A 15,165-nucleotide genomic window follows, 5' to 3' on the forward strand; every position below is an offset into this window, starting at 1 on the left:
TAGCGCGGCACTCGGTGCCGCGCTATGAGCTTGTAGATCTGCTATTTTTGAATAGCCAAAGAAATCTAAAGTGACACAGATGCGTCTCAGGTCTTAATGGGTTAAGGTGACAGACAGAAAACATCAATTGTGGTCTGAAGAAAACAGCTTCGCCTCAATCAAGCCAGCAACAGAAGTGAGAGAATTAAATCTTGGAGTTATTTATTAATATTGAAATTTACAATTTAGGCATTTAGCAAACACTCTTTATCCAGAGCAACTTACAGTAAGCAAGGTAAACGCATGAATCAAATGCATAGACACAGTGTAGTACCTCAGTAATATAGGATCATAGGTAAACCAAGAGCTTTGCATCAGTCTAAACAGTACAATATAAACAAAACATATATATACAGCAGAGGATGCCAGGTTAACAAATGAACCTGGCATCTGTCTAAATAACATGCTATAAATTACATTTTAACCTTTGCATAAGACTGCATGGTCGTCAAGGCTAGGTCAAGTGCTACGGGCTAAGGTGGAGTCTGAAGAGGTGAGTCTTCAGATTACGCCGGAATATTGGGAGATGTTAATATGTTTTTATTAATAATAAATGACAGAACAATGCAACATTCCATAACAATGTAACAATGCTAAAAAATATATATATTAACTGAAAGGTGACAAAGAAGGCATCTAAATCAATCCTACTGCAAAAATGTTCATTTAACTACCGGTATGTATATCCATATAATATTTAATCTACGACTGCAAAAGTATATGTAAAGACAAGTAGGGCAAGGTACTTAGAATTGAATCCTATAATCTTTTTTAATCATCTCCACACGAGTTGATGTGTAGCGAAGGGCTAACAGACAATTACCTTAAATATAGTTATTCTAATTATTGACTGGATGTGCGAGACATGTTTGGGTGGATTGAGCCCAACTCTACCACTGTCTACACCCTGTCACATCATATAATTCCCACTGCATTATGGCAGATTTTCCGTTGCAAGATTACTTCTAACTGCATTCTGGCGGATGGCTCTTGCAATGGACTGTATCTGTGCAAAAAATGAATTACCAATTTCACTGCTTGAAACATTTAACTCACAGTATGCTGGTAGTTTTCTTTTAATAGACATGGGAAGGTGCTAAAGGGGAGAGCTGGCTTCCCTTGGGTATTTATCAGTATGGGCTGCATAGTAGGTTACATAATGCAGGTTTAAGACTGTTAAATGTCTTCAAATGGGATTCAACTTGTGTGGATGACTCAATATCAGTGTGGATATAAATACAACTCTGCTTCTTCCATGTTGTCTTCTCTTTACACACAGTCTCCTGACATCTTCATTTACTCACCTGGAACAAAAAGCATACAACTTTCCACCTCTAATTCTGCAAACATTCTGGTTCATGAACAGTCTGCATGGCAGATCAGCCATTAGTTGTACAAACGACATGAGTGTACAAATGGAACCAAATGGACCCTTACAGGTCCATGTTCCATTTGGTGCAAATGGACCCTTACAGGTCCACGTTCCATTTGGTACACTCTCAGAGTTAAATTAACACTGGGGATTTTACAGTGTAGATTGTGGTCACAGAGATTAGTATATATTATATATATACACGCACACACACACACACACACACACACACACACACACACACACACACACACACACACACACACACACACACACACACACACACACACACACACACACACACACACACACACACACACACACACACACTTCATCAATTGGGGGTCTGTAGCCTATGGCAGTGGTTCTCAACCACCCCCCAAAATAATAATAATTGAACTGGGGACACCCCACCCTGACAAGCACTTGGAATGTAGGAGTTGAGGCATTCAATTTTGTTTGACTCGGTTCCACATACAAATATTGTGAAAATAACCCACAATAAGCCCACAACGACTCGCAATGCTTATACAGTAGATCGGCTATTTTCAAAAATATTGCCTCTTTCTTATATTATTTGACAATTTGGCCAATGTTTGATCAGTTTTCATGGTATATTTCATTCTTTCTTTCTTTCCTTTTATGAACTTTTTAGGTATTAAAAAGCGATCTGGGGACCCCCCAAAAAAAGAACCACTGGCCTATGGGGTTCATGAAATGAAAAGCGTTTAGAATCATTGATTTAGATGAAGATAGATTCTTACCAAGGGCTGTTCCTGGTTTGACCTGAGAATAAACTGTATCTTCAGTTGCCTCTGGAGCTGGATATTCAGTGAATGGAAAACACAGAAAATGTTATCAGAAATTATATGTAGTTAACAGTATGTCTTTTCTCAGTCTGATGACTAAGCTTCAGTCTTTAACTATGAGGCTGTTTCTACCAGTCTTTTCAGGACTAGCAGTATTTTCTCATGTTTCAGTGCAACACATGCATTATTGAGTCCTAGATTATAGCATATTGTGAATTGACGCTGTACGTTACAAGCAGATATTATTTATTTCACCTACCTTTCTTATTCTTGACTTTGCCTTTGTTTTGGTGGTTAACCTGGGCGTAGGTCACATCTGGTTCTCCTGATCCTTTTACAACACAGCACACAAGTTAGAATATTCTTTATGCAACACCTGTTTGGAATTGTTAGTAATGTGCATTTTGTGCAGTTAGTAATTTCTTTAAAAAACATATTTATACATGATATATCTCCAAAACACTCCTAAGCCTCCTTAGCAAATAGCTCATCAGAAGTTGCACAATGGCCATAATGCGCAAAATTATTGGAATTTGAGCAACTTTCCTATACAACCCCTGCCTGAGATCTGTTGTGATGATAACACTTAAGACAACATGACACAACATGCCATATGACATGATTTGGAAATGTTAATTGTTCATTTATTCTCTGAAAAGAAAATAGAAGAAGGCGTAACAAAAGCATCCTTCTTTTTACAATATCTTATCTTGCTGTCCGAATCATCTGGACATTGGATGAAGCAAACTGAATTTGAGGAAGGTTATAAAAATTAACACAATGTACCTGTGGCTGATCCAATCTTCACTTCAGAATATAAAGAGCTCTCAAGTGGATCAGCAGACTTTTCTGTGGAGGAAACTCTGTTAGGAACACTTTTTTGCTTTACCTATACAAATGATTGCGCATTGTTTAAATTGGAAGACAGCCTGTTATAGCACATGCTGCTTCATGTGATGTGACACGATTTTGCCACAAGAAAAAAACACACCATCTATTTAAAGTAATGCCACTTGTATGCCAATAACAAATATGTATGAAGTTGAACTCCACACAAATTTGATCACAGTTACATTTGTTTAATCATTTTGTTAATTAGTCCAATATAAAGTTAAAAAAGAGCTGCGATCAGAGCTGGGTATTTGCCTGTTTTTTTGTGTGCATGCTCACCTTTCTTTTTCTTGCCCATATGTTTGAGTTCAATCTGTGAATATGTCACGTCACTGGGTTCAGCTGCAGCCTCACCTGAAATAAAGAACCATAGATAACTGTAAATTCAATTACCAATTCATCATCTCCACCTTATTAATCTTTACAATTCTGTCAAATCTAACAGCTCCCTCTTTGAACATCAACATTTAAATATGTATGTGATATATCATTAAGGACAGTATGCTACTGTTCCATTTTTAATTGCTTGAGAGACTTTGATTGCCTCTTAGAGGTTGGCATCGCAATCTGAGAAGGGAAAATGGAGAGGTTGACTTGATCAGTTTCATTCAATGTTACCGTGGTTCAGATGAGTTAATAGCTGAAACTATAAACATTCCAGGTCTAATGTTTTTATGGATTCATGTGCCTGTAGAATGCATGTTAATCCATACGACACTATTTAAAATGTATGCCTGTGTGAAAAGAATGCCCGGTTTTAGCTGATTGATTGATTTATTGATCAAAGTCCTATTCTCAAAACAGAAATGTCACTGTTGGGGTTAGTGATCATTGTGTGATTGATCGATAGTGATTGGTTTAAAGGCTAACCATGTTGAAGTGGGGCGTGTCCATCGTCTGGACTTCCTCCATGGTTGGTCCTCTGGTCTGCTGCAGCATCCTGATTGGTTCCCCGGGACTTGACGGATCTATTTCAAGATAAATATTTAGCAACATAAAGTAGCAAAGAATATCTACTTGTTTTCAGAAAGGTACAGATAGAGCTAACCCCTAATAGTTGACTAATTCATACTATAGTTTGAATCTTGGTGACCACAGATGTTTTTCAGAGTAATTATTTTTACTACTTATCGTAGACATTGGTATAGTTTAAAGGTATCATGACATTCATTTTCACTTTTTTTATTTTCAATGTTTTATTTGGGGTTTTATGACCTCAATTACACCCAAAAAACCTGAACTTAGAACATTCAGTGGATTTTCTGTGGTCTGGGGTTTTCTGAATAATTAGGCTGAAAAGTAATCTGAGCTTGGCCCTTCGACAGTGAGGTCACTGTCGATTAATCCCGCCCACTCTCCTCCTCGCCCCTCCCCTCCCCTATCCTTTCCTTTGGGGGGGGCGGAGCAGAGGCGATGATTGACAGGCAAAATCCCTCACCAGCGACACCCGCAGGCAAAGATTTATTTTTTCATTGCAGTTGAAAAGGCTTTAGAAATGTGAGAGAAAAACACCTGCCATTGATCACTGGAATGGAATTTTCACTTAAAACTTTTTGTACACTTTTGAAGGACCAGGACAAAGACTTTGAATGTGGTGTAAAAGTGAATGTCATTAAACCTTTAAACATCTTAGTGAGTCCCTTAGCCCAACGCATAATTACTAGATCACAATGAGCCCATAAAGTATTAGGGACGAGCATAGCTGGAAAAACAAAATCATCTGAGAAGAAAAGATCCACAAACACACATTAATGCACAGGCACACAAAAGGACACACACACACACACACACACACACACACACACACACACACACACACACACACACACACACACACACACACACACACACACACACACACACACACACACACACACACACACACACACACACACCAGGTGAGCCAGTCAGTGTGGCACAGTCCTGGAAATTGTACCTACCTGACACAACATGGATCTGTAATAAAGAGAGCAAAATATATTAAACTTTTGTTTTAGACTGCTGTTCAGTGTTACAACATGTCACTGTAGCTGGAGCATGAGTAAAAAAAAGAAAATAAACTAGAAAATGTGTTCCTCGGAGCACAGGTCTCCGCCAGTACTGTTCCTGATTAATCCTTTCTTACCTATTTATATTACATATTGTCACGTGTCACTTGCCCAATGTTAGCTTGGCTGATGGAAGCTCACTTCAAAAAATATAAATGATTTTTTGAAGTGCGTCACCTATTTATAGGTTTCTATGTCATCATGCGTCTCGTTAGCCAATCAGAGCATTGGTGACAACAATATTGTCACGTGTCACGCGAAGCTTGACCAATGTTAGCTTGGCTGAGACGGGGGGACACACGGAAGGACAAGAACGAAAACATACTCTCCACCTCTGGCGGAGACAAATATATATCCCTTTATGAGTGGTTCTCACCTTTGGATGTTCTGTATCGACACAGCAGGAGCAGAACGATGGTCAGTAGAATCACAACAAGAAGTCCAACGATCAGACCCACTACATTTAGAGAACTCTGTTCCAAAGGCCCAGTCGCTGCAGGACACTATGACGGCAACGAAAATATCATTTGAAATTAATACATGTACTATCACTATAGTAGGAAAACTAGCACTACAGCAATTCATTTTAGCATGAAGGCTATAGTGTAATATAATGTATTGTGATTATGTTATAAACCTGGAAGACCACTGTCATGTCTGTTATTGTAATAGTTTACAAACAAATATCTTTTTATTTTAAGTAATCAGTCTTTAACACTAGTGTAAAGTTGATGAATGCAATTCTGCACAAGTAAAAGGTAGAATGACAAATTTAAGTTATACGTAATTGTGTGTACGGTACTTACATTTGCTCATTGTTTAAATACCTGAAAAAAATAAACAAAGGTAAATTGTTGGCAGTATACTCACATCTCACTGCCATCCAGCTCTGTGGTGATTCTAGTCCAGAATATTTACACGTGTAGAAGCCCTCATTAGACTTAGATACAGCAGGTATGATCAGCTCTCCATTGGTTGCATTCTGGACAAGTTCTTCATTTCTATAAAAGTCCACATTGGAGAGTGACAAATCTATTTTGTGTTTGCAGTGAAGAGTCACAGAATGTCCCTCGGTCACAGGACGAACAGGGCTCACCAGGATGACAGAGCCATCTGTAAAACAATTAAAAACAGTCCACAAGTTCACACTGAGCAAATACAAAAGCATTCTTTTAATGAGACTAAATTAGTTAATTGAATGTTGCAGTATTGTTAGGTAGTGAAAGAAGTAGCTGGACTCACAACGTACTGTGATGTTGACAGCATTGCTGTATTCTCCTAATCCAGACTCACACCAGTACACTCCACTGTATGCACTTGTAAGTACATGTTTGGTCCATGTAGATTCAGTCATTTTAAGTCTAGAAAACGTATTGAATTTATCATATCTCTTCATGCTCCATTCAGTAGAGTTTCCCTCACAGCGCAGATAGACAGAGTCACGGGTGAAGTGCTGAGTTCTGTTAGGACTCACTGTGAGAGAAGCTGAAGAATGTAGATCTAGAACATAACACAGGATCAATGGTCAAACAACAAATGACACAATGAGCTAAACTCAAGGGGAGAGAAATACAAATAGAAAACATTGGAAGTGAGGAAAAGTGAGAGACTGAATCAGTTAGTCAGTCAATCTACGGTCCTGCTGATTGTTAGCAACTTAAGCCCTATATTCTTTGCTGTATGACGAATAGCTAAAAAATATAATGACCCATAGCTTTGTGAGCTTGCCTTGTATCTATAGATCTGCAGCATGCATGTCAAACACCCAGGTTCTAGGTTGTTTAAAGAATTGTAGAAGAAAGATTAATTATGAGTCAAACTCACCACCGGACCACACAAACTGAGGTTCACTGTCCACAGTGTAATAAACTGGGTCTCCTCTCCTAGCATTACACACATATCCTCCTGTGCCTGTAGGATCATGAATGGTGTAGGTACCATCTACAGTCCCATTCTGGCTACCAGGTAAGGGCTCATACGTGTAGGTGTTGTCTGATGGTTTAGGAACAGCCCTGTACCAGGAGAACCTCCAGCCTTCAGATGAGTCTTTAACGTTACAGCGCATAGTCATTGAGTCTCCAGGACTCAACCATGGAGGAGACAAACTCAGAACAGGCTGGGCTTTGTCTGTTGGAAAGCACATTTCTCTGGATTAAATACATTGCTTACGATTTGACATGACCATATCCGTTGATATTGAAATTTCATGCAATGCCTGAAGGATGAACAGTTTTATCCAAGTTTCCTCTCCAATTCACAATACTTCCTTAGCCCTTTTCTATATAAATGAGGGATATTCTTACTTACATGACACAATCAACTTAAAAGCATCACTCCACCCTGTTGAAGAATGCAGGTCATTTTTTAGACTGCCTTTACACATGTAATCTCCACTGTGGGAGACAATCTTGATTTCAGCTTGGTTCTCTGGTGTGTATGAAGATAAGCTGGTTGTCTTCCATTCATAACTCCAGTCCATGTCACCTGCTCTTCCCTGTATCTCACACTTGAGAGTGATGGTCTCTCCACTGAATATGTGAGACCAACTGGGCTGCAGGATCACAACAGACCTGCCCACTGTTTACATAAAGAAATGCAAATTAGCATGTAAAATTATTTAATTCCAAAAAGAACAAAACAAGACAAGTCTAATAATGACCTGGGCTCCATGTCCAATGTTAAGCTATCGATAGCAAGGTATTAGGTGTGCAGTTCTTGAAAAAGCTGCACAAATCGCAGTGTGGTCTTAAGTGGCGAAGCCACACTAACAGACTATGAACACAAAAAAAATCCAGATGGCATCATCCTCACATTGTGAACTGGGCAACTGGGCACGTCAACAAGTGTATTGACAGGCTTGTCTCCCTGCAGCCAAATTGCAATACAACCAAATGGGAATAACAATCTGTATGCTTACCAATACAATACAACTAGAACTAAAACTGTTTCACAAAAACAAAGCCAATCGTAGTCAATACGAATAGAATCCGAAACATCTGACAGATACATCTTGATCACGTGACTACAGAGATAAGGTGTACCAATACGGGTGAGGTTTGGACAAAATCGGTATAGGAGTAGAAGCAAAAACTGTGTTTTGCAAAGAAAACGCAACGTTATCACAACAATCACAACACTTGTTTCATTCACAGAGAATGTAAACAGATTAGTAAAGCGTCAACGTCATTTCCTTGGGCGGTACTTCCGCCAAATTCCGGTACTTCCGTTTAGACACTCAATCGGCTAGGTCTTGCCCAGCGTGGCTTTTATGGGAACTTATTGACATACATAAACAATACATCCTTTTCAAGATCTCTTGGCCTTCAGCCACACTATGTGTGTGTGTGTGTGTGTGTGTGTGTGTGTGTGTGTGTGTGTGTGTGTGTGTGTGTGTGTGTGTGTGTGTGTGTGTGTGTGTGTGTGTGTGTGTGTGTGTGTGTGTGTGTGTGTGTTTGTGTGTGTTTAACCAATGTATTTTTTATTTTATTAAAAAAAGCCAAATTAATTTACCAATTCTGTTCATGGTGACTGTATCACTGTAGTCAGTGTAGTAAACCGATTCTCCTCTCCCTCCTCTGCACCAGTAGATTCCACCTTCTGACACACTGATTGGTCCATCTTGCATGATCACTGAGTCTGTGTTCTGTTGGTACCAGTAGTATTTCCATCCAGATGAGCCCTCCACAGAGCAGGTCAGTGTAACACTGCCCCCTACAGGTATGTCTGTTTGGTCGGCTTTCAGTATGGCCTTTGGTTTATCTGCTGTTCAGATTAGGGAGAAAAACGTTACAATTAAAACAGGCACTTGAACAGGCAATTAGAACAGGTAATTAGAACAGGTAATTGCCATGGCAACTGAGTTTCCCTTATGCAATCAATAAAGGTCTATCCTTCCTGGAGAAACCTTCTCTTCATCTCTTGTTAACCTGAAACTGTAGATCAATAAGCTATCTAAAGTTGTTTTCTATCCAAGTCTTAGATAGACTTGTGATTGTTTCAAGACAAATACTGTAGAGTCTGACTAAGAGGTTAACAACCGTATTTGTTCTTGAAACAAGCAGAAATCCTCTTTGTTGTAATTGCGACATGAACATACAGTACAAATGCTGATCAAGGCACACTTGAAGATGTGATTCATTGTGAGCTATTCAGCAGTCAACAAGGTGAATTTGCAAACCATCGAAGCTATAACATACCTTTAAAAGACAAGGTGCAGGTATTGCTGATTGCGGAAGGTTGTTGATGATGCTTGCGTCGACCTTTACATGTGTAATCACCACTGGGAAATTGCTCAAGCGGACTTATTACAAATTCATGATGTTTTTCATTGTACATCTTTATATTCCTATCATACTTAAGCCATGTGTACTCCCAGGCAGAAGCACTTCCTTCCTGTATCGTACACCTCAGAATAATAGTCTCGCCAATGTAAATCTCAGGCCAGTCAGGGTGTTTACTGAGAATAGGCACAGGCTCATCTGTATTACCTGTAACATACACAGATAGGTTCAGAAATACTTTATTTGTGGGTAAATATATCTTCTACATTAACCCATCCTAACTATTAAGATTGTTAACCACATGAACCCTATTCTGAGCATGTCATAATAGGCAATTGACTATTTTCAGCTAAAAGATTTGGTGTAAAGGGAAGAAAGGACCAAGTACGGACCCCTGGGGGACCCAGGTCAACAGATTATATAGGGTTTAAAGTGGTTAATAGCAACCACTGAGCAGCATCTGGACACCATCTGAGGACTTGAGGCCTCTCTTGGTTAAGAGCACTGGCAGGAGTATGTCCCTAGCATGTGGATCTTTTTTTATAGGAGGAAACCCAAATGGGGGTCCCTGCTGGGGATGTATTAGAAGCATTTTATTTTTATTTGTAGGCAGTGAATGCCATCACCTTTCTATGAAAAGATGCTAGGGTTCATGTGGTTAAACCTTTTGTTATCGTCTCCGCCAGGCCAAATGAGTATGTTTTGCACCCTGTCCGTCCGTCCGTCCGTCTGTCCGTCCGTCCGTCCACCCGTCCGAACATTGCTGGCCCACACTAACCTACCTGACCTGGCGGAGACCTGTGCTCAGAGGAGCACTTTTTCTATTTTCTTTCCATATGAAACAAACAAACTATAATGTATAGTTTGTATGACTCACCAGAGATAGTGATATAAATCGGACTGCTGTAATCTGTGTAGTATGTTGGCTTTCCTCTCCCTCCTCGACACCAGTACCTTCCACTCTCTATGACACTGGAGGGATTGAATGTGTAGGTTGACTGTTCTGTCACCTTCAATGGTTCAGATTTTAGGCTGTTTCTGTACCAGTAGATCTTCCATGAAGCTGTACTGCCATCCACAGTGCAGGTGAGGGTCACGCTATCTGATGTCAGTAGGCCTACACTTGTTTTGTCTGACATTAGCGTAGTCTTCGGTGTAGCTGTTATTTGTGAAAGAGAAATCAAATAGAACTGCATAACTATTGAGCCACAGTATCTCTCCTGACTATTAGAATTTAAAGGGACTACACCATGAATGTTAAAGAGGTGGTGCCATGTTTTTTTTTCATGTGTCTATGAGGTTGATAGAACTTCATTAAGCACCCTGGTGGTGTTTTATGTCTTCTCTGACTATTTTGAGTTTCTTCCTGGAGGCTGAAACCTTGAGGGTCAAATGTGCCAATAGAAAAACAGCACTTTAATGACACAGTAAAATTATACCCTCTCCCTCATTATCATAACACAACAGGTGTGAGGAGGAGGAGGGACTAGGACAGGTGGGTGGTGCTAAGGTGGTGGAGGAGGTGCTAAGGTGAGAACCAGGTATACTTAATGAACTGGAGGCGTGTCCACATAAAAACATAATTTTAACACTTTCTGTACACTTTTTTGAAAATAAATCTTAGGTTAAATCTTAAATCTTGTTTTAGAGGGGGGGGGGGATCACTGAAAATCACGGCACCCTGTCTTTAACTTTTTCTTATTTTTTGTGTGTTTTTGGTCTCCCCCTACATCTTCTTACTTTTTCCACACAGAACCAGGAGATAACATGCATACAAACTGGCTCAATCGCGCCACGTGCCAAATCAGGACAATGTGGTATTGCAGGTAAAAGTGCTTTATAAGCCAGAGAGAAGTTAGTTGGAATGAGTATATCTGAGGCTTGATTTAGGCTAAAACCTTTTGAAAAATGTTTGAGGGACATAAACAATGTGATATTAAATGTTTTAAAAAAAATTACATTCATGGTGTAGATCCTTTAAAAATATCAGATATTAACCCCCCTTCCCTCCAAGGCACTGCTGATTATCAAGTCCTACATTTCCCAGTCATGTCCCTGATATTTCTCTCTTTATGGGTAGAGAATCATAATTAATAAGTGGTTGTATGAGTGCTGTGAATGATATTAAACATAATGGTAACATGATGATTAGAAAGTATGATGACATGACTTACCTGAAACATTCAAAGTGACTTTATTACTTTTTTTCTTGATCTCGTCATCTGCCTGAAGAACACCAGTACACCAGTATTGACCACTGCCCACATCTGCCACTGCTTGAGTTAATGTATGTGTTTGGTGATGAGTGACTCTCTCAACACCATCTTCATCTTCATTGTGCTCTGTAGATTGAAGTAAATGTTTATTCTGATGAATATCCCAAGATTCAAGTGATTTATTTTTCACATTGTGCGTGAAATGTTGACATACTGTATCTATGAATTAAATGAAGGACTCCAAATTTGGGCCAGGTTTCAGCGCAATCACAGTCCCATTGATAACATTATAAAATGATGTAAGTTAAATATTTCAAAAAGTATAAAACAGATCAGTTGAGGTACTTCCATGGCCTACTGGCACAAGGAAATTGGTGCTCATCAGTCCAGTGGTTTGCAAAATAACACACACACACACACACACACACACACACACACACACACACACACACACACACACACGGTAGCAGATTTACGCCATAACAAGATATACAAGATACGAGTACAGTAAAATGAGGAAGTGTATCAAGTGTAAAGAGTGTGTCAGTGTTTTCAGTGTGAAAAGTGTACATAATTTTGAACCAAATAACCTTACAGGATGTGCAAAAACAATAACGGTATATACATACATTAGGATTGTCTACAGAATATACATAATCTATACATACATGCAGCCGAAGGCTGGCCAAAGTGTATAGTGTAAACATGTTAATATTATGTGCTGAACTGTATACAATACATTCAGAGCTAGATAGTGCATAAAATGTGCAAGAGAATGATCTGACAATGTTATAACCTTTGTGGTAAAAAGCGTACTGCCAGTCATCCTTCTCTTCTTCTTTCATGTCACATATGAATGTAACAGACTCTCCAGTAAATATCTGGGACCGGTTGGGCTCCAGGGTCAGAACAGCTTTTGGTCTCTCTACACAAAGAACAATTAGAATAAAACCAAATGCTACACACAGCAGTTATATAGTCATATATTGAGAGGATGCAGTAGGCTATGTTCCATAAATATGTTCTTGACTGAGTGAATTAAGAGAATAAACAGCAGTGGTGGAAAGTAACTAAGTATATTTACTTAAGTACTGTACATAAGTACAATTTTGAGGTATTCGTACTTTACTTGAGTATTTCCAATTACCAATACTTTTACTTCTACTCCAATACATCTCCGATCCAAATATTGCATTTTTATTTCACTACAATTATTTGAAAACTTTAGTTACTAGTTACTTTGTAGATTTTGATTATCACAAAACATACATTAACCACTTCAGCCCTATTTACATTTCGTCCATTTGAAAATAGCAGATCTCCAAGCTCACAATGCATCGCATCGCAACGCATTGTGAGCTTGTAGATCGGCTAAGATTTTATACATGTAAAAACTTGAAATAGGACATTCTGCATAATGAGTACTTTTACTTTTGGAACTTTAAGTACATTTTGATGCCAATACTTTTGTACTTTTACTCAAATACAGAATTCCGGACTTTTACTTAGTTGTAACAGAGTATTTCTACATTGCAGTATTGATACTTTTACTTGAGCACTTTTTCCACCACTGATAAACAGAAAATCAATCTTCACCTTCACTGTGTCCATAGGAGAGCAAGCTACTCAGCACTGAAAAACATTGATGAGACAATATCAATACTTGCATTTTAATTATTCCTAGTTCACAGGACACCAACATGCACAGCTAACTCAAAGTTCAATAAGAACAAATAACAAGCTGCAGCTTAATCACAAAGCTAATAGCACCGTCTTACTTTCTGTGTGGACAGTGGTTTCAGGAAAGCATCGAAAACTATACTGTAGTTTTCTCATCAATGTTGTACTTTATTTTGGTTGTTATTGCTAGTGATATAATACATTAATCCACATCAAGTAAAAAAACATTGGGATCCTATGAAAACAACTACTAGGAGCCTACATTGATTCCATTGACATGCTCTTACCGTATTCAAACATAGCAGTTTGAATACAGTAACAAAATGTTATTTAATTCCTTCATTAAAATGGTTCAAATCCTAGTTCAATAGACCTATTAGTAGTAATAGTGATATACTCACAGAGGAGCACGCAGGGCCAGATGTGAGCCATCCTCTCCTGTGATCAACGGCTCTGCTGTACCATTGCTGAAAAATCTTTCTACTTCCTATTTACAGTAATCTATTCGATATTGCTCTGTGAAACAGGGAAATAGAGAGAGGCAGGGTAGCGGTGTGTGTGTGCGTGCGTGCGTGCGTGCGTGCGTGCGTGCGTGCGTGCGTGCGTGCGTGCGTGCGTGCGTGCGTGCGTGCGTGCGTGCGTGCGTGCGTGCGTGCGTGCGTGCGTGCGTGCGTGCGTGTAATGGCCAGGTGGTTGTGTTTCGTTTTTACTCATGCATGAGCTAATCATTTTTTTCTTTTCCTTTTCTCAACTTCTTTAGTTGAGAAAAAGTTGTGAACAAATTCTGATAATCTCTTCTTATCTTTGGTCTTATTATACATAGATTGGAAGTAGAAATAAATGTCTTGCATAAAAATAAGAAAATAAAACACCAATTTGTCTTTGTTCCACAGTATCTCTTCCTGAGATACGTACGATTAATTGTACTTTTGACCTTGATCTGATTCCGATCTTCACTTTCGACCTTTCTACGACAAAAGTGAACCATGTATTGGGGGCATCCTACTGTTCATTGCCACAAGGTTTCATGAAGATTCAACCATCCGTTGTCAATTTGACCTTTTGAGACCCAATAATCATCTCTTTCGGTCAGTCAGCCTACTGATCATTCATCAGTTATTTTGTTCACTAACAGAATTTGTACTTCCCTGGCTACACCGTGGGAAAAACAGAACTTACATTTCTGCAAAGTATTCTCTCATTCACTTGAGAGCTCAGGGCTACAGTACGTAATTTATTGGCTTTACTTTAAATTAATGTGTCGGTGTCGGCAGTTATGGGAGCTTCCGGCCTCTCTTGGGGTGCACTGGTTAACAGCTAAACAATAAGCAAAAGGAAACTTAAGGTGGGGACCGTGGGGTAACAACCTAAATTTACAGATTCAGATAAGAGAAATAAAGACAATCTACCAGACACAACATTTTACAACGCAGTGAAAAGACTACGAACAACAGACCACAAAGGGGTGAAGTGCAAGTGTCACAACACTGAATGACAGGAAGACAGACGTCTCTGTGCAGCCACAATACTGCTGAGCATTTCACCACTTTGTGAAACACAGGAAACGTGTCGTGAAATGTTATTAATCTACTCTCTACTCCAGAGTGGTTCTGAAATGTTTTCATGTCAAGGACCCCCGAATTTACACATATTATCCCGTGGACCCCTGTTTGAAAATGTATGCCAGGGACCCCCATAAGAGAAGATTTTTACCATAGCAGTGATTCTCAACCATTTTAATTTCAAGGATCCCCAGTTTTTATATGGATTAAGCCAAGGACCCCCATTTGATCAAATGTTTATCTCTGGGACCCCCAGTCTACACTGTAT

General features: G+C 39.2%; 1 protein-coding gene and 1 long non-coding RNA gene across 3 annotated transcripts; both read right to left on the reverse strand.

Annotated features, from left to right (window-relative positions):
• Positions 1–299: 299 nt before the first annotated feature.
• Positions 300–4,113, reverse strand: LOC308089822. The gene is made up of 6 exons (XR_013933559.1): positions 3,982–4,113; positions 3,391–3,465; positions 3,007–3,069; positions 2,480–2,551; positions 2,176–2,232; positions 300–1,343 (listed from the first exon to the last, which is right to left on the reverse strand). It is a non-coding gene; the product is annotated as an uncharacterized lncRNA (long non-coding RNA).
• An 816-nt stretch (positions 4,114–4,929) lies between these two features.
• On the reverse strand, positions 4,930–13,839 carry LOC308089994 (Fc receptor-like protein 5). 2 transcript variants are annotated; one of them, XM_080435009.1, is made up of 13 exons: positions 13,737–13,839; positions 13,252–13,287; positions 12,452–12,580; positions 11,614–11,781; positions 10,317–10,598; positions 9,356–9,646; positions 8,670–8,918; positions 7,467–7,736; positions 6,984–7,286; positions 6,402–6,659; positions 6,030–6,272; positions 5,536–5,662; positions 4,930–5,067 (listed from the first exon to the last, which is right to left on the reverse strand). In XM_080435009.1, exons 1-13 carry the CDS (start codon positions 13,765–13,767, stop codon positions 5,019–5,021), a joined length of 2,436 nt encoding a protein of 811 aa, XP_080291135.1. In that variant the 5' UTR covers positions 13,768–13,839; the 3' UTR covers positions 4,930–5,018. The 2 variants fall into 2 exon arrangements, with proteins under 2 accessions (XP_080291135.1, XP_080291134.1); XM_080435008.1 differs by having other exon boundaries at positions 8,670–8,921.
• Positions 13,840–15,165: the final 1,326 nt, after the last annotated feature.

Source organism: Gymnoscopelus braueri, assembly GCF_963280865.1.
Source record: "Gymnoscopelus braueri genome assembly, chromosome: 8".
Lineage (NCBI taxonomy): Eukaryota > Metazoa > Chordata > Actinopteri > Myctophiformes > Myctophidae > Gymnoscopelus > Gymnoscopelus braueri.

What these genes read in the sequence shown, in the direction of transcription:
- LOC308089994 (XM_080435008.1), bottom strand. Translation starts at nt 13,767, where the DNA reads ATGGCTCACATCTGGCCCTGCGTGCTCCTCT. An exon ending in GTACGCTTTTTACCACAAAG is followed by an intron (nt 11,782 to 12,451) that starts GTTATAACATTG and finishes TTCAATCTACAG; the next exon opens with AGCACAATGAAGATGAAGAT. An exon ending in AGTCACTTTGAATGTTTCAG is followed by an intron (nt 10,599 to 11,613) that starts GTAAGTCATGTC and finishes CACAAATAACAG; the next exon opens with CTACACCGAAGACTACGCTA.